Raw genomic sequence first — 25,921 nt, forward strand, 5'->3', positions numbered from 1 at the left:
CAATCGTACATGTGCAATACTTCTATCACAGATTAGCATTGGCATTCGCTGATATGGCTATTTTTGATTCGGTTTTTGTCCAGATATGTGTTTAAAACCACTTTAAACGGGAATCTTAAGAATTTTGCTTCCTTTAAGTATTTCCATTTTATAAAAAGATAACAAAATGCTAATGAATGTTGCTGTAACTAGAGTAGTATTGTTTAGCTATTTTGCCCGATCGTTTCAGAACAATTATCAAGAACGACCCTTTTGTATGCTATATATCGTTATTGTTTCAAATTTGAACATAACAATTTTGTTCTGTGTAATGGATTAGCTCAGGTATAGCCTTTTTATATAAAAACTCATGTCGAGTGTGCTTTATTCCTTTCATTAAAACATTATCCCAATGGTTCTATTTCGTAAACATATAAAACAGGCACCCATTGAAAACATTGACTATCTAGAACAATGAAATATTTTCTGTTAACAATATGGGTAATTCATTCCAATATTATTTGAAAAATTGAGACAAAGTAGCCTCGTTACTAATTAAACTTTTTTTAACGGAGCATTTATTTCAAGTCCATAATTTCAACATACGCAATAAAAAGGAATTAAGATAATTCTGCTTTTATACATGTACATATCGTACAAAAATGACAACATCTGAGGAAAACATAGAGATACTGGCAATTGTTAGCATAATATATGTCTTGTTTGCGTTTCTATTTTGTGCCAAACAGTTATAATTGTCATGGCATATTGAGCATAAGAGATCAACAATTACTTTAATCGCATTGCCTTTGAAATACAGATGAGTTCTCTCTCGGAAATAAAATGTCATAACCAAGTTGTCGTTGAAGTATATTTGATTAAATTTAAAATAAATGTCATTCATATTCTCTCACCATTCCAATCTTTGAAAACATTCATCACATACACCTCAACCATCATACTCGTATTACGCAGGTATGTTATAAAAGACAAGTGGTTTTGTTCGGTATTTTATCGCTCCTTTCATTAAAGACCGTTACGACATAGAAGGCAGCAGCAGCGTTTTCCTCTTTAACTCCTCCAAGAAATAGTGTTAATATCCATCAACATCCACCACTTTTCATCAAATTACAGAACTAAGCTATTAAAGTACAAAGAACATATATACTCTTTCAATGATAAAACTGAACTGTTATTGATCAGCATTATTTTAAATAATGCAATGGCAATACCCTAGCACAGAGAGGCTTTTGCATTCACTTATATTTTGCTTTATTGTTTGCTATAAAACACTAGTGTTTCAAAACAATCGATGTCAATAGATATATGATACATTTGTTTACAGACAAACTAAAAAACTTGTTCCACTGAAAGGACGTGATCGATTTTATGAATATGAAAACTATAGCTATGCTTAAGCTGTACTTGTACATGTTTAAATTCATGTTTCTAATACCGTTTAAAACGTTTCTACGAAATATCGAGGCTTAATTTCAAAACCTTGTTTTGAATCGGAGTAAGCAAAATTATAATTAAAGATCACGGTCTTTATACGAATCTATAAGTAACACTTTTAGTAACAGTAGATGTATTGATATAGACTCTGAGTGGCTCTATTGCATACCCGAGCCCTGATCGGTTTATTGTAACCTTAGACGTAGAAATGTTCAATTTCACCTTGTTCTTCACGCACTATGATGTTAAATTTGTTGTAACGTTTTACATGAACGAGTTTGTCTTCGTTGTTTTATATTATTCAAACACTCCGTTTTGGATTACGACATGTGGTACATCATGTTCTTGTCTCATTTATGCTTAGAACTTGTTTTCGTTTTCTAATTGTTTCTGATTTCCACATATTGCACGTGTTGATGTAAAAACATACGTTTTTCAGCAGTGGTACGAAATATTTGTATTGTATTTCCATATAGGTTTGATATTTGAAACACATCACTTTTCAGTGTGTCAACGACATTTCAGTCATATCGTTTTACCAGGGTTTGTATTGCGTACCGTCATGACCACGGCTTTGGTTGAGTATTGCCCCAGTGGGAAAACAGGCAACTTTCAACGGGAAGCCATGGCCAGCCATGTATTTTTTTTGTATAAAACATTTGTGTTGTCATTTGTTAATTAATTGACATTTTGAAAATTACAGTGTGTAAAAGTAATGAATTTGATTAGCTGGAAGTCTGAACTGGGAAAATGAGACATAACAAAGTCTTTTTTCACTGATTTAAAGATATTTACGCAAAAATTTGCTCTTTCCAAGACAAAAAATAAATAAAGTTAAAAAAAGGTAAATCTGTGTGAGTGCAGCTTTAAGCAATTGACGATACGTTAAATATGTATATTACACATGCCGATGTACCTTTGTCACTTAAGCTACTACAAAACGGCACAATTTATTCAATTTGAAGAAAATGCGATTCGTATCGAGTCGATTCATTCATTTGGGAAATTAGAAAATGTGATTTCGGTTTCGTTTAATGTCATGCCGGCATACGACGGTGAATACAAATATAATTCTGCATTCAAACAAAACGACCCACACAATCGATGTTGTTGATTTACAGTTTTTTCTCTTTACAGTGAAATCCAGTTTCACTTACTCTTCCAAGGTACGTTAGTGTCCTACGTTATTTGTCGTTTCGATCGATATGTGTGCCTCTAATCAGGGTTTTTTAATGACCCTTGACAACTGGGCTTAGCAACATATCTTTAAAGAAACATTGAAATGTTCGTACACGTAACGGCATACATTATTTTGCTCAGCCCATTTAGAAGAGTGAGAAGAAAAACAACAAGTACACTTTTGGGGGTTTCCGCAGTCCGATACAGAATGCTGATGAAGTATGAGTCAATCGACTATATGGCGAGCGGTGAATAATAAAGACAAATATTTCGATATCACGGTTTGGAAGTACAATCAATGCTCATAAATGCGCTGCATAAATTACACCAATGCATTATATTTAAGAATATGTATACATATACAAATGTGTTTGTGAAGTGAGTACATAACACTATATGGTTCATATTGACGAAAGACCTACGTTTTTGGATTTGGTTATCTAATTCTTCATCTAAATGATGAAATGACATGGAATAACACTTCCTAGATATTGAGCTGGTACGGCCTGGTCAATTGTTTAGGTCCGTTCACAGACGTAGAACAATAATCAATTAACGGCAATATTCATTTAATGGTAGTACCAAATAGAATTAAGGGATCAAGTTGCCATGTCCAATTGTTGTTTATCAGCAAAATAGAACGTGATGACACGCCAAAGCTGGGGGAAGTATTGCATTGCAAGCTCTGAAGAAATGGAACTATGCATAAAAAATAACAAATAAATCCAATACATGTGTAAAATGTCTAACATTATTGTCAGATTCATCAGCAGTTTTATGACGTTCAGATATATGTTTATAAAAATCTTACGTAATGGATGCAGTGTAAACTGTACAAACGCTTCCCTCACACTACAATATATTTGTTTCAGACTACAGTACTCGTTGTAGATACTTGTGAATATTTGCAAGTATGACATGTTATAGTTAGTGCTGTAAAAAATAAAATGTGCTGGATGACCTGCTATAAGTTCAAGCCGTTACAAATGAAATGTTTTTATGACCTATTATTTTCCGCATGTGAGTTTGGTTAGTGTGTTTTTCTCCGAGTATTCCGGTTTACACCGAAACACAAGACCACACTCTCGCGCAACCTCGTGCTAACGAGTATAATTAATATAATTAATATAAGTTGCAAAAGCTTGCTTCACAATCGTTGTTAAATTAAACAACTTTAAAACTAAAACTAAATATACTATAATTTTCCGGGTTTTTACAATTTTAAAGTGCTTACTGACGTTTCCCTGTTCCATGATGTTACAAATGAAATGGACTTGATATGTGTTTTTGTTCCGTAACATAACAAATCAACACCTGTTTGAAAGCATTTTTAACACAAACGGCGTATTTATTTTGCATTTTCACGTAAGGGCAGTAGTGAGTTAGTAACGAAATGTCCATGGAATAATGAGCATATGTTGTTTCTTTACATAATGCGTACTCCGGATAGAATTCAAATTAAGTGTGTTTATTATTGAATCCAATGGCCACACTAACACGAATAGGAAAGTACAAAGCATCACATAGAGATATCCTTAGTTTTGTATTCTGATGTCAATTCAAGTGGTCAAAATCTCATTTTACTCACAAAAGATGAAAAATTTCCTCTTGAGAAGCTAGGAATTGTATTTTGATGTAAAGTATGTTACTTACAATTCACGATATTCCCGAAAGTATTTCACGCAAACAAATGTGAAACAATGATTGAGCTTGGTATCTTAAATTACTGGGAAAATTCAATATTAGAAAAAATACCAACAAAACAGAACAACAATAGGGAAGCAAATTACCGCAGCACTATGAAATGACATGCACTCATTATTAGACAATGGTTATATTGTTATAGAGCTCGTGTAATAGGGCTTTATTGCGTAAATCTGTTCAATAGTTAAATGCAGAAGGAATTTAAAGATGAAAATTTACACAACATTACAATGATTCATCGACAGTGTATTTTTCCCGGCTCACACTTTCAATAAAGTTATTAATGATTAGAATATATGAAAAGAGAAGCAATCCTATTTAACGCACAAATTATTCCGTAGAGGTTTATTGATGCATATTTTAATAGTATACGTTGCATCCGTAATACCGAGATTGAAGTTTTATGATAAAACTATTTATGAAGTATATTGCCTAAATATGACAGAGCGATAAATGCTATATTCATTTGAATAAGAACATCAAATTTTGGTATAGATGGGATTCAATGTATGATTTCCCATCTGAAATAGTTCCGGGCGCCTCAATCATGTTTTACCTAAGCATTGCGTAAACTATTGTGAAAACCTAATATAAAGCAATAGAACATTTGTTTAAAGGCTTTTTGGGAAATAGTCAAACTATTAACCCGATGTCGTGGAAGGCCAGCAAGCTATTCCACCAATTCCGGTATTTCTGTTTAACTAATAATGCTGACTTGTTAACACATTTTTCGGGAAGCTATTTATTCAATCTAAACACGAAATAAATGAAAAAACAATCGAGTCAAATGTATTCCAAGCTGCATTTAAGCATGATGGTCGGTAAGCGTAGAGGGTGGCGCACTCGCTCCGGGTTCGATTTCCAACATTAGAGTTCGTCAGTTTGGTATAAAGTCAGCAAGTGGGCAAGTTGTCCGTATTATCCGATTTCCCAAAAACCAAAAGACCACGCTCAGGCGAAACATCGTGCCAACGGGAGAGCCTTAGCAACAGTAAATCTAAGTTTCTTACTAATTGCTGTAAAAGAAAGTTTAAACTAATATCATTTTTAAACTAGTTTACTCCAAACTTCATTAAAATATGTTGACTTCTACTTTTTTATTTTAATTGCATTTTTTCTACAGTTCAAGAAACACTGAACTTTATGACAATAGTAGCGAATTCCTAGCATTCAGTAAAGTAATGGCAAATAAATGTTCCATGGGCGTGAGGACGTGCGCCAGAATCTATTAGCAAATGAAAACTAGATTTCCATCATTTTTGTTGGAAGATTGGTCGGACATTGGTCGATCAATAAAATATCCTTCGAGTGAAGACAGTAATCAAAGGAGTATGATTGACCTTCGTGTTCATTTCCCATATGAAAATGGCAATTTTACTTTGGTGTCACGTGTTATCTGTAATTGTCAAGTCAGACGAAAATTTCCCTGAAATTGCGTGTAAACCGAATCTGACTGTTGTATTTAGTTTCAATGTATATAACCAATGGCCTATGACAAAAATATTTTCGAAACAATTTTAACCGCAATTCAAGACACGTCCATATTAAAAGGTAAGAACACATGACAGAACACTAAAAATAAGACACTCTTGCGACGTCGCTTTTAATTTTAATAATGAATTGCATTGACTGTAGAATATATACATGTAAGGCATTCTAATTAAACTAAACAAAATTATTGAGCACTCGATATTTGATTCTTTTTCATTAAGTTAACAGCGACAAAGAAACTCAAATGCTTTATATGGCAATAGTACTTCCAATAGCAATTGTGTTGTAAGATTTTATGACATTTTACAAAAGGCGTTTGTTTTAAAAAAATATCAAGTTCACTGTATATTTTTTTGTTATACTCTGAGTTAAATTTTAATATTCTATGTGTCAACTGAATATATATATTAACGACAGACGTTTGCTCTAAAAGCTCGAAAACAGGAATCAACTGCATTGTCTGTCTACGAAAGTAAAATTAAAAATTACTGTTTTCCAGATACCTTTTGGGTGGCAAGAACTCTTTTGTTTATTGTCGAAACCGTTTTAAATTTAAGATGAATTATTATTGTGGTTTGTTCTTTCATGTCACGGAAAATTCTAGATTGTCAAGGTTGCAGATTAACAACTGGAATATTAAGAATATGTTTTTATTGTTTTTGTAAGTTATACAGAAGCTACACGTTTTCATATAGAACGTGTTTCGATTGTTTAGTGCGTTGTTTATGTCCCTTATCGAACTAAAGCACTTCCTTAAAAAAACAAATTATCATTATACACACAAATGTTCAGCAAAGAAATTTAAAAGGTGCAAGAAAATCTTTATTAATTTTAGTAGAAGATATATACTATTTTTCTACTTCTTACGTAAAAATATTTTCGTATCTTTATGTCTAACTTAAATCAATCTCAGATATATGACACTGTGCGAAATTCATATAAACCAATTAAAGACACAAACCTGTTGCTGAAGATACGCATATCACTAAAACTCCAAAATACACTCTAAACACCGCATCAATGTTTGCTAGAAAACTATCCATGGTGTTCTAGGAGCATATGTCCACACTTCCAATAAAACAATTATCAGATGTATCTCAGGAATATATCTTGTTTTGTCTAGTTACTGCGCAATTAATCAAAGTCGCTTTTTTCTTATAAAAACAAGTCAATACTAACTTGTCATTTGTGTTTTATTTTCAGGAATATTTAGCGGATGTGTGTTATCATATCATGATGCGGTATTTGAAACCGTGACATTTATTAATTCCGTTCCATTTGCAAAGTAAGAACGAACTGTTTTATCATCAACAGGCTTCAATCTTAATAAAATCACCATGTTTATTCCGCTTCAGTTTTATTGGTTTATCAATTCCATATTTAGAAATAAAGATTAAATTAAAGCGTTACTGAGATGTATTAAAGAAACTTTTATGACATTTTATGCTTTGAATAAATATTGCACCAAAATGAAACACGAAACTCAATGATATTCGATGTCATTTGAAGCTAGTGAAAACAATCGTTTGGAGATGGTTTCAAAACAGAAGACTATCTTCTATGTGAACTATGTTGGAATTGACTAGCGGCCGTTCAAATATCCGATAATCAATACAACTTTTCTTTCTCAAGCAGCAGCGCTAGAGGTATAACAGAATACATACACTCTTACAACGTCTATATCTTTCTATCTACTCCACTCACGAGTTCCACAGTGTCACTAATGGTTTTAAATTCATGATAATAATTCGAAATATTTTTTAAACACGTTTTGCTTTTTAATTTATTTCGTTTTGTACTTAAGTGTTGGTTCAGTTTCGTATTACATATTTGAACGGTTAGCAAATTATTTCGACGGCCATCAACAGAATATTCTTCAGATTCTCATATGTGTACAAAGAAACAACTATTATCACATATATTATCATGTTTTAATAATGGAAATTTAATCAGAGTAGTCATACCATACACACAACATGTGATCGGCCTTTTAATATTTCAAACTAGGAAATCATGCATAACGTCGCATTAAATAAAATGTCAATGATTATTCATAAAAACGTATGGAGCGATTGTATAAAGAAATTGTCAAGAAGAGAACAGATGCTTGAGGTGAATATGTCGCTCAGCTAACAGTATAGTCCATTCGACACTGAAGTGTACATGGTATATACTACCTCGGTATTTATTTATGTTTTGGCAATTGACTTCAATCTTTTTCAAAGGGGTTCTTTTTTGCATTATCGATATGTTATAAGGACAAGAGCCCGTAAATACACAGTGTGTAGGCATTGACACCAGAGCAAAATGTAATATATATCTTCAAATATACCCATAGGTACTGCCTGCTAAGTGAAGGGCGCCATTACCTGTTAATACCTCGAGTTTAACCAATGGTATGTACTCCAACTTCAGTGCCAAATGTCAAGATATGTTGAATTCGTTTCTGTAGGTTACTTGTATTAATAAATGACTTGGAGACTGTACGATAAATATGCGCACTGTCATTTAAGTTCCATTTCGACAATTGATTTTGAACGAGCTTTACTAGTAAATGAATGCAAAATATGTTCGAGCGCATTCCAAGTTGTAGGCGTTTGTGCTTAATCAATACATGAGAGTTAACAAATAGCTGTAATCATACAATCAGTGACATGTAACGTTTTTGTGCATGCACTAGTAAGTGTTACGTAAATATAAAAACAGTGCGTGTAAAATAACGCTCATTATTGAGCTGGTAACATTTCAGGGCAAATATTGGACGTTAAAATTCCATTTTAAGAGTTAAATATGTTCTGAAATCGTTACCGTCTGCTTCAGATTCAAAATATAAGTCGTACTGATTAACTATTTGTAATAGATTATATTTACGACAAGGCTACACAGTGCTGTCCTTTACCATAAAAATCGTACTCTCAATGTGATAATACCCAAGGTACTTAGAGCATAAAACAAACCTTATTCTGAAATCAATTACAAAAATGACAAGACCAGGATAATAACTTAATCAAAAACTTTGTTTAAATTGTATCTACAAAATCACTTCAAACTTACATCTAACAAATCCGTTCATACTGATAACTTATATCGAACTTTGATCTAAACATTTTATCTCAGACAGTCTTCTAACAACTCAGTTCAAAATGTAATCTTACAACTAAGTTCAAGTTTTAATGTAACACCGCAGTTCACGCTGAAATGAAACATTTCAATTCAAGCTGTTATCGAACATATCAGTTCAGACTAGAATTTGATAACTCAGTTGAGACCGAAATCTAATACTTCATTTAAGACTGAAATATTACAAATCAGTTGAGATTGAAATATAACAACTAACGTCAAGCTGTTATTTCACAATTAAGTTTAAGATGTAATCAAACACCTCAGTTAACACTGATTTCGAACAACTAAATTCATGCTGTTATTGAACATCTCAGGTAAGACGGGAATAAAACAGCTTAGTTCATATGCCTACATTCTTGCAAGCGATCTAAAATATTCGTCTTAATGTCAACATCGTCAGTTTACGTAGTTGGCAAATTGAGACATAATTGACATCGTGTTTCATCGTGCAGTTTCCGAGTCATCAATTCATTAAGGTCTCCGGCAATATCAAACTCGGTCGTGCTATGTTAACATTTACGAGTGCAAGTCGTTTATCAACAGCCACGCTGTTACATTACTGAAGACTGCTACATTGTGCAGTCTCCCAGGCATCAATTTATTAAAGTCACCCACACTATTGAACTTTCCTTCAATTTTGTCTGTAGCAACTCCCTCGAGAAATACTGATTATAAATAGCATGCATTCACACATCCTGAAACATTAAATAAATATATAGTGTCTATCTCTTCAGAAAACCAAGAACTCACGTCCATATTTTTATACACGTCTGTTTTGTCCAGGTCAGGGATATTTTGTCCTGTTTTATACTGAAATCGTTGGCATATGACAATGACGTATCTCCAGAGAGAAATTAAAGGCCATGACCTATCCATGATGTTTGAAATGTCCAAAAGGGTTAGGGTAAAAGTTAGGTTTTCATGCATGGTTTCAGCATTTAAAAGTTTTAATAACTGCAGACTTTTACGTGTACTGACACACATGTTTGATTACATTTTATATTACTTGCATCGTTTGTAAACGCCTTTCAGTAATTTGACAAGTGTCTGTTAAACAACTTTTCTGATTTCTGCACATCTTTATATAAAATTATTTCAATGGACATTTGATGTTGATAGGCATATGATGTTGCAATGTGAATATCTGAAGAAGCACGTCTTTAAAATACTGTGTTCTTCAGCAAAATAAGTGTTCATTCGAAAATTATCAATTGAAGATTCGCATTAACGAAGAAACAATTAACAAATCACAGATGATGCCTGAATCGCTCCCTGATTTTGTTTATTTGAAAAAAATATGCAAACTATCACCAATATAATATAGTAATATAATAGAAATTTAAACATGGACACATGTGTAACATTTTGTTTAAAGGTTCAGCAATCAAACGTTGACCTGACGTTCAAACGATATACGGACAGTCAAACAAGCAGCGCTTTTGGGATTAAGTTCGTCGACCATCATATTAATTCATACGGTAACATATTATTTATCTTGAAAGAGATTGCGCTTGTTAACAATCACTTATCGCAAACAGAACATTCTTTATTGGTAATGTCTTGTAAACATACTGTGTTCATCACAGCATGCACATCAAAAAAACACCCATTAAAGCTCATTTGGCACAACAGTAGTTAACACAATATGTACTGAATGCGTGTTTATGATTTAAAGTACTTCTTTATGCGGCGTTCACACAGTGCCGATTATGGCTCCCGTTTGAGATCAGACAGCGCTACGACACGAAAAACGAAAAAGTCGGATTACTATCCTCAATGATCTGGAATGTCCTATCATTGTTTGAACGCAGTCGTATATGTTCGTAACAGAGTCCTACGGATCGGGAATGGTCCGGAGAGGTCGGCCAAGCCCTCCCGACAGTAAGGTGCGTCCCGTAACATTCGGGAAACTCAGCCGATTTTGTCTAGTCGGATTACAATCGTGACTATGTCGTGACAGATTCTGCTGTATCGGATCAAAATCGTAACAATGTCCTGTGTTGTCTGGTCAGTGTCCTGTGGAACGGGCATGATCTGGAGAAGCAGAATTAGCTATTAAGGTAGAACCCGTAGGTGTAGTAGTCGTGACTGTAGAAGTAGGTGCAGTAGTCCCAACTGTGGTGACCACTGCAGGAATGGTAATGGGCTCAGTCTCACCTGTGGACTTGCTGGAGTTCTTCAACTGGCTCACCATCATCACTAGACTCTTCAGCAGGTGAATGCATAGGAGAAATAGAAATAGGCTTCCTTTTCCTTGGTTGTTTTGCAGTTTCCTTCATGGCAGGCACAGGCTTCTTCTTAGCTGGCATAGTGAAGTAACTTAAACCTTATAATAATTAGGTTCAATATTTATAATTTAAATGAAGACAATCGGCCAATAACTGACGGCGATGCTCCTTCAAGTTGTTGAATTGCTGAGGCTAGAATGAGATTCCGCCGTCGCACGATTTTTTATAGGACGGGACCATCACGGGACTATCACGTGAAACGGTTTTCTAACGGATGTCTTCCGTCAGCGTCGGTTCATTGTCTGGTCACTGTCTGATCTCTGTCGGATCGCATTCGGGAGAATCGGGACGCTGTCGGGACAGATTCGGTCGTTTTTTACCATGACAAAGATACAAATCGGATCAGAATCGGATTGAGAACGGGATAATCGGGACGAATTCTGCTGGAAACGGCTGGATCGGGACGCCTCCTGAACAATATCTAATTGTTGTCGTGATTAAATAAATGTTTTTACAAATTTTAATAAAAGTTTGAATTTCCAGCCATGAATCACAGGATCTTGATCAGACATTTGACACATTTTAATCGGGAATGGTCCTATCAAGGACGGCATTAAAAATCCTGAATGTGTGACTTAGGCATTAGAGAAAGAGATATTCACCCGGCTGCAATAAAGGAAAAGGGTATTTTTTCAACATGCACAAGTGTTATTATTATATATTCGCATTAGGTTATCATATTTTTGAAAACAATTGACAGACTGTATCATTTGTTTGATTCAGTTACAATGTGAACTTAACGCATTGATTGTTCACCATGTTTTATTAACCTTTTTGTTGCCGATTCCAGTCAAGGTGTAAAAAGACATTTCTCAGTTATAAATGAAATTCTATTATTCAGATTTACAAGACACAATCGAATCCAATTTCAGTTTTCCAGTCAACTTCGATATTGCAATTTTCTCTCGATGTTTGCTCGCCGTCAGTCGGCAAGAAGGAGTATGCATATTTAAAAAAGGGATTGGATTTGAACAAGACGTTGGAAAATCATAATTAAATTTGTGTTTTCTTTCTTTCTATTTAAATGGATCAACTTATTCAACAAAAGAAGATTACGTTGTTTGAAGAAACATTGCTGAATAAGAACAATATCAAGTAATAGCACTGCATGAGATATTACTATATTAAAAATATCAAAACGACTGCTACGAGCCAACAACCTGAATGTTAAACAGCGTTAGAAAACTATCAGTATTTATCAATCGGTCATGTTAAGATCTGTATCATTCTGCCAATCTAAATCTTATATGAATGAATCCAGACTTTAGCAAGTGGATTCCAGGGCATCTTGATCTATGTTTAAACCAAAGGGAAACTCTACAATTACTCCATAGTTATAATAGCATTTGCTAAAGATTACATGCGTACACAGTTTCGTATTGAAAACAAAAGAAACAAGAACATGAATACAAGAGAACAATGGAACCGAACCCCATCTCAAATAATAAGGGGTAATAACTCGCGGATCTTTTAAGACATGTTTCAGGGATTTTGTTTTTAAGCATATACTTGATACATGTCTTGAATGACTGTATCGTTCCATTTAAAACAAGCACCCGGCCTTAATTATTCGTATGCAGGTGATAAGTATATCCGTTCGTTGTGGTTTTGCTATTGTTTTAACAGTTCAGCATTCGCTAATGAGACTAAATTTATACTTTTGTAATTATTGAAAAATATTGGAACAAAGGTGAGGTCATAACGATACGAACTAGTTTGAGCCACCAGTAGACTCGCGCTCCACTGACCGTTTTATGGTTCCCATCATATATCGGTAAAGTTCGTTTAAAACGTGTGTGTTACATGTTTGTGGAGCTTGCATTTATGTATGAAGTGTTTATAAATTTTGTCTTTAGTCTATTGAAGTATAAGCAATTGACTTTTGCCTCTAAACATAATTTATATTAGACTACTGCGCTTGTCCCTGTAGTGTGTGTTATGATTTTGTTTACGTTTGATGCTGCTGCCTTTGACAATTTATGCTAAACATTTTCAGATGGGATCGCATATGACGCCAAAACGATTTACGACAATTCTATTCATTTTTTGCATGTTAGTACAGATATCTCCTTGTGAAATAAATGTCATTAATTAACAGAACACAATTAAACGTGCCTTATTAACTTTAATAAGTACAGGTCATCATTCACATAACAAACAGATGACGTGGTTAAAGCAGTTGTATGCGCGAGTGCAATAAACATAACAAGCGGCCGATGAAGTGTTTTTGATTATCTCAAATATGTACTCCATGCGCGCGATTATGCACTTCTTACCATTATAAATCATTGGAATCAATAATCACAGACACCTCCAACATAGCACTCGTGTGACACAGGTCGGTTATAAAGTCAGGTGGTGTCTGTTTTTTTGTTTTTTGTACAGCTTCCATCATTAAAGTCTGACGCAGCATAGAAAACATAAGCACCGTGCCAGTAATGCCCCGAGGAAAAGTGTATATTGACATTTACATGCATCAATTTTTTATCAAAGTACTTTACCTGACTGTGATAAAATGTAAACAACGTATCTCTTTGAAAGCAAATGACAACATTGCCCACTGGCATTGTATTCACTCGGATACAGAAACCGAGAAATATATCTCGGATTATCTTTCAGAGTTAATCTTCATTGTCCTTTTTTTATCAGAAATCTGTTTTAACAGAAGTAGGTCAGAACTTCAGAGATAGCATTCTTAAAACTACGTAGTCAGACATAATAAAATGACTGCTGGATGTGGTATTTCTATTTTAAGTGCAACAGAGAAAGCTTTATCGTCGTCAACGGTCACAAATTTAACAGTTTACACAAAAATCAGAGAATGTCACAATAACAATTCGCATGAGGAAAGCAAAGTTCAAAACTCTGCCTCAAACATACAAGGCCACCTACCCTTAGACATATTAGAATTGGCATTCGCTTGCATGGACTAGTTAAGTGAGTTTTAATCCATTTGATGTGTTTAATTACCACTTTAAAAGGGAATGATCACATTATTGTTTTTCCCTTTAGCATTTCCATTTTTATAAACAAATGAAAGAGTATTATTTATTAAGTTAAGCTGTTTTGCCATATTCGGTTCAGAGATATTATCATGAACGACCCTTTTCCATTCGATGTATCGCTATTGTTTCAAAATTCAACATGATAATTTTGTTCTATGAAATGGAATAGCTAAGGTATAGCCATTGCATTTTAAAATAATGTCGATAACGCTGTATTCCTTTTTATTCATACAATATCCCTTTTGAAGTTTGTAAAAACATAAATCAAACATCCATTGAAATCAGTGAATATGTTGAACAATGAAAGTTTGCGAGTTAACAAAACTGATAGTTCATGCCAATAAAATTTAAAAGGGGAAGTCAAGGCAGCCTCGTCAGAAATACAACTATTTGTCAACGTAGCATTCAGTTCTAATATTTGATGTCCTTACTTCAAAACACGCAATGAGCTAGAAGTAATGGAATTATGGTTTTAAACTTGCTATAAAATACAAAAGGGACAACAGCATTTAAATTAATCACATTGCCTTTGAATACAGACGAGCTCTACCTCGGAAAAAGAATTTCATAACCAAGCAGAGTTTGGAAGTATTTTTACTTAGATATATAATAAATGTCTGTCTCATTCTGTTAGCATTATATAGCATTTGAAATATTCATAACATACACCGTAACCATAACACTCGTGTGACGCAAGTCTGTTATAATGTGCAAGTGGTTTTGTTGCTGTTTTTGTATCGCTCCTTTCATTGAAGAACGTTGCAGCATAAAAAGCGGTAGCATCGCTTTTTCATGTTAAGCCTTCAGGAAATAGTTTTAACTTCTGTCATCAAAGTACAGAACCAAGCTATAACAAATACAAAAAACCTATATGCTTTGAGTACAAATGGCAACATTGCCCACTTGAATTATTTTCACTTAGATAGAGAAATAGAAAACATGAATATATACATTTTTGTACTGATTAGCTTTCAGTATTTATCTTAATTGTCAACGTGGTCCATATATCAAAAAGCTTTCTAAACAGCAGAAAGTCAGTACTTCTGAATGCCAAGTCTGTAAAGGATGTTGTGAGACACACTTTGACAATTTATTGATAAAAGTAGTTGATAAGGAGAAGACACACGACTAGAGTGTTGTTTATTTTAATAAAAAGGCTGAAGGAAATTGTAATAGAGCAACTTTTTTTAATAATGCATTGGCAATACCATAGCACAGTACAGTTAACCATTTTAATTCGCTTGCTCGTATTGCTATTTTAATTTGGTTCCTGTCCGTTTGTTGTTAATTATCGCCAAAGAAAATATCTCCATAACCATAATTTTGAAGTATTTATTCCTCTGACGTATATCTTTTTAAAATGAATAATTTTGTCATCGAGGAAGTTTTGCAGAATAGATTGTCAATAACGACCATTATTGTTCGCAATAAAACAGTATTGTTTCAAATATCAATACCAACGGATATAGGATATATTTGTTTTTAGACAAACAAACAAAACTTGTTTGACTGGAACGACATGATCGATTTCATAAATATGAAACCTACAGATAAACAGTACTTTTACAAGTTTCAGTTCTTGTTTCAAAGAACTTTTTAAAATGCCACGACGAAATATCGAGGCACATAATGAAATGCATAATTATATTATATGTAGTTGTATGCACGGTTTCAGTAAACTAACATAAATCGAATGTATATGTGTAAAATGTCTGAACAGTTTTATATTATTCACAGAATTTTAAAAGCCTTTACTATAATAGTTGTGCTGTTAACTGTAAAAAAACACTTCACATTCATTACGATCATATATATATTTCAGACTGAAACATAGTAGACTTACTGGTTTAGATAATTGCGAATATGCGCGAGTATGACATGTTTTGTCAGTGCTGTCATAAATAAAACGTGCTTGATGACCTGCTTTTGTTTCGTGCTGTAACAAATAAAATGCTTCTGATGACCTGTTATTTTCCGGGTTGTTACAATTGAAAGTGCTTAGTAACTTGCTATTGTTTCGTGATGTAAAGACTTAAATGTACCTGATATACTGTCATTGTTCCCTTGTGTAACGTATCAACACCATTTTCAAATATGTTTAACAACTACGGCATGTTTGTGCATTTTATTCGTCAAGACCGTCGTGAGTTTGTTGCGAAAAATCCATAGTTTAAATTGAGTATGTTGTTCTCTTACATACTACGTACTACTGATGGAATCTAATATCAATTCCATTTAAGTGTGTTTATTATTGAATTCATGTTGAAAACGTTACTAATGTGTTTAAAACTTGTGTCCAACCCATTTGCTTTTTGTATACTCTATATCATTGTTGTAAACACTGTTGAAAGAAAAAAGGCAATAAAATATGTTTAAATCAAATTGAATTCAATGGCCACACCGGCTCCTATAGAAAGTACAAGCATCACATAGATATCTTAATATCTTAAGTTTACCCTGAATAAAGTAAATTCAAGTGTTCATAATCTTATTTTAACTTGCAGAAGATGAATAATTTGTCCTTGAAAAGCGTGAAATTGTGTTTCTTATATAAAGCGAAAGTAGGTTACTGACAATTTGTGATATTTCCCAAAGGTATCTCAGCCAAACAAAGCTGAAACATTGACTGAGTTGGGTAACTATAATGAATGGAAAAATTCAATACCAGTGAAAAGACAAACAAAGCAGAACAATGATAGGGAAGGAAAATACACGAGCACTATCAAATGACATGCACTCCTTATTATACTGTGGTTATATTGTTATAGGGTTCGTGTGCTATTGTAGGCGTTACGCTTAAGCTGATCATTAGTTATATGCAGAAGAAATTTGAAAGCACATAAGAGATAATTAATATTTTATGATGGTCTGACACAACGATTCATCGACTTTTCCTTGACCCGCATTTAGATCAAGTAATTAATGTTAAGAATATTTCTATAGAGAATGTTATTTAATACACAAATACTATTTAGTTACTATTCAATGTTCAACAATCTGTACATAGTGCACGTGTATACGTTCCATCCGCGTTATAGAGAGTCATTTTCATATAATAAAATCAAATAAAGAGGTATATTGTCTTAGTATAACATAGCGTAGAATACTACACTGATTTGTATAAGAACATGAAATGTTGATATTATAGGAGTGAAGAAGTATGGTTTACCGTCTGAAATATTACACAACTAATTCCAGGCGCCTGGTTCATCTGTTAACTTATCATTGTGTAATATATTGTGAAAATCTCAAGTCACGCAATATAATATTTGTTGATATGCTTGTTGGAAAATAGTCCAATTCCGGTTTATCTGTTAAATTAATATTGCCGATTTGTTTATTCATAGAACTTTTTATTTGGTATATTATTTTTTGTAGAACTAAAAATGAAAGCAAATTTCTAAAAAAATGTTTGGTGTCAAATCAATAAGCGAGTGTATTCCAAATTGCATTAGAATATGATTTTTGTTAGTTGTTCGCGCTCTCGCTTCTTATTCTATTTTAAATAATGGAGTACGTGAGTTTGATTTTTTGTTAACAAATTGGCAAATAGTTATACTCAGAATACTTTGATTTCCCAAACACCACAAGACAATGCTCAGGCGAAATATTGTGCTAACTAGAGTGTCTGAGCAACAGTTATTATAACTTTTTTTCCTCATCGTTCACTAAACTTCATTTTTTTTTAAATAACTCTACCCCAAACTTCATTGAATGATGTTGAATATTTTTTTGTTTAATGTTAATTGCATTTACTGTACAGTTCATGAAACACTAACTTATATGATAAAAGGTGCAAAAAATCTTAGCATCCAGTAAAAAGATGACAAATGTTTCAGTGAGGACGTGCACAAGAATCTATTAGCAAATGAGAACTAGATTTCCATCATTTTTTCATGGAAGATCGGCCGGACATGTAAATGATTGTGACGAGTTTGTGGCAAGTTTTATTAGACGAGTCACTTTAAACTGTAATTGTCAAACAGGATGAAAATTTCTCTGAAATTGTATGAAAATCCCAGCTGATTGTTGCATTTAGTTTGAATACCTATGGCCTATGGCCTTTGAAAAAAAATCAAAACATTTTAATCGGAGTTCAAGATGTTTCCAGGTTGTATTTGCTCTAAAACGTTATTTTATTGCAAAGTCTGTCTATGAAGTTAATATAAACTAGTGTTTTTGAGATATCGTTTGACTGGCATGAATGTTTTTGTTTATTGTCAACAACATATGAAATTTCAGATTCATTTTTCTTGTGGTTTGCTCTTTCATGTCAGGGATCATTCGAGATTGTCAATATTGCAGACTAACAACCGGCAAACTTGGAAGAATATCTCCGTATATTATACAGAAGGTAAGCGTTTTAATATACAAACAAATTTCGATTTTTATGTTAGTAAATTATGTCTCGAAAACGAACCGAAGATTTACAATTAACTAACTAAATGATCATGCTTGCGTAACTTCTTAAATGAGATATAATTATGCACAAAAATGTACAGCAGAGAAATCTTAAAGGTGTAAGAAAATCTTTATTAACTTTAGTAGAAGATGTTTAGTGTTTTCTTTATTTCTGATGCAAAAATATACCGCACTTTATGTCTCAATGAAAACGAAAATTTTGAAAATATATCTTCTATTGAAACTATTTTACCCTTTCTTTATATATCTATATTTAGTAATTCCATATAAACAAAATAAAGAGACATACCATTTGCTGAAGTTAGGCATATCACTAAAACTCCAAAATAAACTTTAATCACTGCATTGATGTATGCTAGAAAAATATCCATGGTGTTCTAGTAGCATAAGTCCACACATCTGTTGTTCCAATTATCAGAAATTCTCAAGAAATATATTTTGTTTTGTCTAGTTTCTGTGCAATTAGTTAAAGAAGCTCCTTTCACATAATAGCAAGTGAATGCTTACTTGTCATTTGTATTTTATTTCGCAATAATCAACGGATGCGTGCTCATCATATCATGATGCGGTATTTGAGACCGTGACATTTATTATTTACGTTCCATTTGCAAAGTAAGAACAAACTGTTTTATCATCAAGAGGATTCCATTTTCACGAATTCAGCATGTTTTTCCGATAAAGTTTCATTGGTTCGTCAATGCCATATTGAGAAATAAACATCTAGTGAAAGCGTTGATCAGATTTATTCAAGTTTTTTTTTAAACAAATGTTTTGAATAAATATTGTACGTTTATTTCCACGAAACACATTAATAGTTGATTGTGATTAAATTTTAGTGGAAATAAGAGTGTGGAGGTGGCTTTAAAACACAATACTTCTTCCATGTGAACTCTTTTGAAATTGGCTTGTGGCCGTTCAATTATCCTATAATCAATATAACTTTTCTTTCTCCCGCAGCAACGCTGGAGTTAAAACATAATACCTACACTTAATGTTAACGTCTATCTGTTTCTGCCTATTTGTTCATATGTTTTAAAGACAGCAAACCGTTAGAGGAAATGTGCATACTTTGACACAAGGGTGACATGTAATACCTAAATAGACCCATTGGTACACCCTGTGCTCGGTTAAGAGCACCATAACCTGTGACTAACTTTACCGATGTTAAGTAATCCGACGCTCTCAAAATTGCCGATTAAAGTGCAAACGTTCGACATTGTCCAGTACTGTCGATCTACAATCCGAAACATTAATGACATTCAACATCGTTTTGTACTGACGGATAGCATCCCTCCACTGAAGTAACTTCTGACGTGGCTTTTTACTGTCGGACTGCCTCCTTCTGCTCAAGTAACGTTCGACATCTTTGATAACCTCTCAGACTGTCTTTTGGCAATATACTAACGTTTGAAATCGTTCTGTGGTTTCAGACCGCCTAACTACACCAAAGTGACGTTTGACAAAAAGGTTCGACATTGCTATTTGTTGTCGGACTGCTCCCGCTACCAAAGTAACGTTCGACATCAATATGTATTTTCCGACTAACTCCTGTTACCCAAGTTATTTTCGACATTGTTCTGTTCTGTCGGATTAACTCTAGGAATTGAAGTGGCGTCGAACATCCTTCAATACTGGCGGACTGCCTCCCGACACCAACGTGGCGTTCGAAATCGTCAATTACTGTCGACTAAATTCCGCCAAAGTGACTTTCGACATTGTGCTGTACTGTCGGACTTACTCCTGCTTCCTAAGTAAAGTTTGACATCGTTCTGTACTGTCCAACGCAGTGACTTTTGACATCGTGCTATGTTGTTAGACTGCCTCCCGCCACCGCAGAGACGTTTGACATCGTGCTGTCGAACTGCTTTCCGAAACAGAAGGGATGTTCGATATCGTTTAAAACTGTCAGACTGATTTCCGCCACGGACTGTCGATCTGCCCCACGCCAACAAAATGATGTTCGAAATCGTCCAGTACTGTCGATCTACCTCCCGCAACCAAAACGACGTTCGTCATAATTATGTTTTGTCGGACTGCCTCCCGCAACCAATGAGACATCTTGTCATCTCTGTAGTGTCAGGCTTACTTAATTCATACTTACGAAGTAAAATTCGACACCGTTCGGTACTGTCCGACCGCCTCCTGCAACCGCAGTGACGTTCAAATTACTGTTGGACTGCCTCCCGTCACCGAAACGATGTTCGATATCGTTAAATACGTTTGGACTGCCCCCCGTCACCGAAACGATGTTCGATATCGTTAAATACGTTTGGACTGCCTCCCGCCACCTGAATAGCGTTCGACATCATGCTACAGATTTTTTTGCTGCCTCAGGTAATAATTCTAGATAACGATCATGTTTGCATTACCAAGAAACAATCGAAAATGGTTCGACAAACCAGAAAATCGCGATTAAACAGTTTAACATAGCGCGTTTCTACTGAATTACCATTTGAGTCGTTAATACAGATTTACGAAACTTAGTTGACGACTTATAGCATTTATTGAAACGTAGCAACGAAAGCTAGTTGATGTAGCACCAACAACAAGGGATCCTTGTAACATAATGCTGAAATGATATCGCCTGTTTAATTAGCCGAAGTAAAATTCTTAATTAATCGGCACCGATAAATGTCCACTTTATTTGAGTGGTGAAAACAAATGAATAAACCAAAATGTTTATGATGTCATTGCCTTAGCTTTTAAGCAACAAATAAAAACGAAAACTGCAGGGACAAGCCAAAGTGTCCAAAATTGAACTTAAAATCCTGTTAAGAAGCAAAAGTAAAAGTATTATTTTAAAGAATATCTTTGAATATTGTATGGTCATTATCTATGGTAATGATTAATCTGGGAATGCGTGTGTTCAGTATCGTTAACATGCATAGAAAACAAATATACGAACATATTACAAATCCATGTCTTATCTATAAACGTCATTTTTCATTTAGGCTTTAAGTGTATCGATTTTTTTTGTGAAGAAATATGACATTAAGATTAACAAATACGTTTCAAATATACACACTGTTATTTTCAGTTGTGTACATTTGAAATTGTAATCGGAGTGTCCTCACTACATTTATACACGAACATTTCTTCTTATCTGTTACAAATATGATAGCCCACTATGATTACATTTTTATTATTTCGATAGGTGAATATACTTTATTCTAGTAACTATAATCTAGCAACACCGCCAGTGTACGTAGCAATAGCTTATCAAATGGCAAGTTGGAACGTAATTGACAAACGTTATATCTCGCAGCTTCATTGCCATCAATCCATTAAGGCCTCCCACAATATTGAACACAGTGATCTAATGTGACCATTAACGAGTGCAAGTCGATAATCAAAAGCCAGAATGTTACTGACATATTGCTACATTGAGTCTCCGAGTCATCAATTTATTTAAGTCACCCACAATTTCAAATTATGCATTTACCTTTGTCTGTAACAACTCTCTTGAGAAATACTGAAAATTGACAGTAGCATGCGTTCGCCTTCCCTGACACATTATAAAGTACGTAATATCTTTAGTCATGGCATAATAGTCACGATCAAGAATATTATATAATATATTCTTTGTTATTTTGAAATAATAGCATATAATATGGCATAGCTCCGAGTACGCACCATAGGCCCCTGTCTGTACATGGTGTTGTTATTGTTGTTTTAGTTGTTGTTGTTGTTTTTAGATCCAAGAATGCTTTTAAAATCGAAGGGAGTATAAAGGGCATCGGCTCTGGTTAGGGTATTAGTCAGGTTTCCTCATTTATGGTTTCAACATTTAAAAGTCTTAATGGCCACATGTTTACACGGTCTGACATGCATGCATTGTTCATTTTGCACATCATATTAATGATACATTACAGTGGTTTGTAACCGTCTTTAAATAATTGGAAAAGTTTACGTTATGAAAATTAAGTGTGAGTCATAAGGCCGGCCTATCAATGCTAGTCCAGTTATAACCCAGGATGAATTGATATTGATAGTCCTTTAATTTTGTAACGAGAATAACTGAAGAAGCGCGTCCTTCAAATACGGAGTGTTTTATAATAACATTATAGTGCTTATTCGAAATAACGACGGAATAATTATTGACATATACATAAAAAATCATTTAAAGAAGATGCTTGTCGCACTTTTTCATCTAGTCATCAGATATATGTCAAAATATTTCCAAAATAAAATATCATTCAAATTTAGACAGGGACTAGTTCGAGCTTAATCATTTACATACGATTTCGTTTAAAGGCTAGCAATCAAACCATCAACTGAGTATAAAAAGATACATAGAAAGTCAATAAAGTAGTTATAGCGGATCAAATTGCGACGGCGAACATGTTAATTCACACGGCAAACTATTATATTATTTGAAAGTGATTTCGCTTCAAAGATCACAAACGAAACGCACTATCTTAAAGTCGTCAAACTAGCTTGCATCCGTGACAGCACGCACGATATAAAAACTACTCGTTCATGCTCATACGGCGCAACGGTAGTTTGCTGTCTATGAACAGAACACGACTGTTTATGATTTGGAGTGCTTCTTTAAAAAATTGAATGGTGATACAATCTTATTGTTTTTCCCGATGCAATTAAGCAAACTGTTATGTAAACAATTTTGAGCATGGCGTTATTCTTCAATATTCGCATTACTTTGTTGTTGTTGTTCTTTTATGAAACCATCGATATACTGATTCCCACTACATGTTTGATTCGGTTATAAACTGAATGATTGCTCACCACGTTTTATGAAATCTCTCCTTGAATTTACGGTCAGGATGATAGCAGAAATGTATCTGTTTAAAGTGCAATTTTAATTATTCAGATTTGCAAGACACAAAAAAAATCCCATTTCGGTTATTCTTGCCAATTTTGATATTAGAATTTCGCAGCGATTTGCTCTCCTTTTGTCAGCTGGCCGGAAGGATTATGCATATATAACATAAGCGATTGGAATTTAGCAAGATGTCGAAAAATCATAATCAAATGTGTGTCTTAATTTTAAATTTATCGACTAAAGGTACGAATAATACTAAATAATTTTAGTAAGCATTACACAATAAGAATACTATCATATACAAGCAGTACATCTGATATTTTTATATAACGAAAACAACATTTTACAATAAAATTATCTGTTTGTTTCCATTGGACATTTTAATATATAACTAGTAAGTCTTGATCTTATATCGACGAATCTTAAGCGCATTGTTTTTGTATTTTAAGTCACTCAGGGAATGTTACTCAACAATTATTCAATCCTTATCAATGTCCTTGCTCTACATTTACGCACAGAAACTGGTTGTATGTCTACACAGATTAGTGTGAATATTTACGTGTGTTTACTAATAGCCAAGGTATTTTTGTTTGTTCGCCGAATACGACCCATATGCCGACGACTGTGACGACTAATAGAACCAAGGTCATCCAAAACGTCGGCCAATATTCACTTACGTTTTGAGTTTCATACTCAGACTCAGAATAGCAAGATCATAATATTGCTGTAAAATGTTATTACAAGAGCAGAGATCAAAAACATTACTGCATCTGTCACTACTAATCTTTTCGTCAATCAGGCATACATACCTTTCAAAATTAGTTACATTATAGATATTTTAACACTTAAGAATTCAGAGCCTGATTCTGAAACCTAATTCTCAATACGACAGTTTATATGGACATTGGACTTTTATTTTTCTAAAGCTGAAAAGCCTTAAACTGAAATATGTTAGCATAAACTCCTTCCAGCTACCCTTCACAACTGTATTCCTTATAACCCTGGTCACTGTATATGTGTATGCGCGTGTGTTTTGGCAAATTTCGTTAGCTCATAAAATCTCCAACTCTTTCGTTTTTTTTCATTTCAGTGTGCCAAACAGCTTCATTGCAATATGTTCAACAAATGTCACACAAAAACAACTAGAATAGACAGTTCAGCTCAATATTGATGTATTTTCTTTCTTTTATCAAAAATATCGAGAGGAATTAGTATCAACAAACTATCAATTTGTTAATTTATTTCGCTTTGTACTAAACCATCCGCAAATACGTCACCATTGCCTTTTCGTAGGTAATAACCACGAACCGCATACGTATTGTCATGAAAAGTACGTTTTGTTAAGCGAAACTGAAACTCGTTATCCTGAGGATATTCAGGTTTTCAATGCCGAATGTTACTTGTTTTGACCGCTATTTGCCGGAATGCAATTTAAAAGAAAAAAGAAGTAGCATATATCTTATAATTACTCAAATGTATGATCAAATTATCTAGTTCTTTTCAGGTCGCAACGTGCCGTAATAGACTAATGATGTGTTCACGGAATGCAATCGACTATTATAAGAGACATAATGGACTCCTGTATTACTTGTTTACATTATTTCAAGTATTGTTTCAAGTAAGTGCAGGAGAACCTTTGCCATTTGTATATGGAAACAACGTTTATGTATGAAAAAGTTAAATTCACTGTGTTTCTTTAGAAACTTATATCTTTACCATATATATCAAACCACTGTTGATTTGATGATGTGTTCTTGTGTAAACAATGTCTTAACATCGATGTCTGTAATTATGTTTAGGCTGACTAGTATTTTCTCTTTTAAAAATTGGTATGAAACCTTCAAAATCTTAGTTGATATTGAATACATCAGGAACCATAAAAAAGTACAAAAAGCAGTGCAAGCTAATTCCAACCCAATTAAGCTGGGGTTATAACTCGCGCACTAGTTGTGAAATAGTTCAGGGAGATTTTTTAGTATAATTGTTGAATTTATATATTCATTTTTGCCATTGAATTACAGACTAGGTCAAATAATTTTTTACTTGTGAAATATACTGTCATTACAGAACAGTCCAGAACAAAGATGTATTGTTAACTTGAACATGTACAGTTGATCGTTATCACAATATGGCAATAACCGCTTTATGCGAGGCTGCAATAAACAAAACAAATCGGTCTATGTTTGATGACAAACAAATGTGCTTTATGCATTGCGCACGTCTCTCTTATCAATCATTGGACACATTAATCACATACACCTCCAGCATCGTGTGACACAGGTCGGTTATAAAAGTGTTTTTGTTGCTGTCACTTAACCGTTCCTTTCATTTTACCGCACCATAACATGCAACAGCACCGTTTGCCTGTAATACCTAAGAAAAACAGTTTTAAATGCAATCAACATGCGCCACTTTTTATCAAAGTAAAGAAACTAGCTGTTGGATATAAAATGAACGTATTTCTTTGAAATCAAGTGGCAACAATACCCATT

The 25,921-nt window shown here is 33.9% G+C and overlaps 1 protein-coding gene across 4 annotated transcripts in view; it reads right to left on the bottom strand.

Moving 5' to 3' along the window:
- The window catches only part of LOC128228839 (carbonic anhydrase-related protein 10-like), a 72,777-nt gene that overhangs the window by 26,643 nt on the left and 20,213 nt on the right, over positions 1-25,921 (bottom strand). For 2 of the 4 annotated variants that reach the window (XM_052940354.1, XM_052940351.1), the window contains exon 1: positions 6,770-7,162. The exons of 1 other annotated variant lie outside the window; for it this stretch is intronic. In XM_052940354.1, coding sequence (XP_052796314.1) covers positions 6,770-6,851 — 82 coding nt within the window. In that variant the 5' untranslated portion in view covers positions 6,852-7,162. Of the gene's footprint in view, positions 1-6,769; positions 7,163-18,935; positions 19,158-25,921 lie in introns of those variants that run through there. One more of the 4 variants, XM_052940352.1, reaches the window with a different exon arrangement.

The sequence above is a fragment of the Mya arenaria genome, chromosome 3 (assembly GCF_026914265.1).
Source record: "Mya arenaria isolate MELC-2E11 chromosome 3, ASM2691426v1".
NCBI classification, from domain to species: domain Eukaryota; kingdom Metazoa; phylum Mollusca; class Bivalvia; order Myida; family Myidae; genus Mya; species Mya arenaria.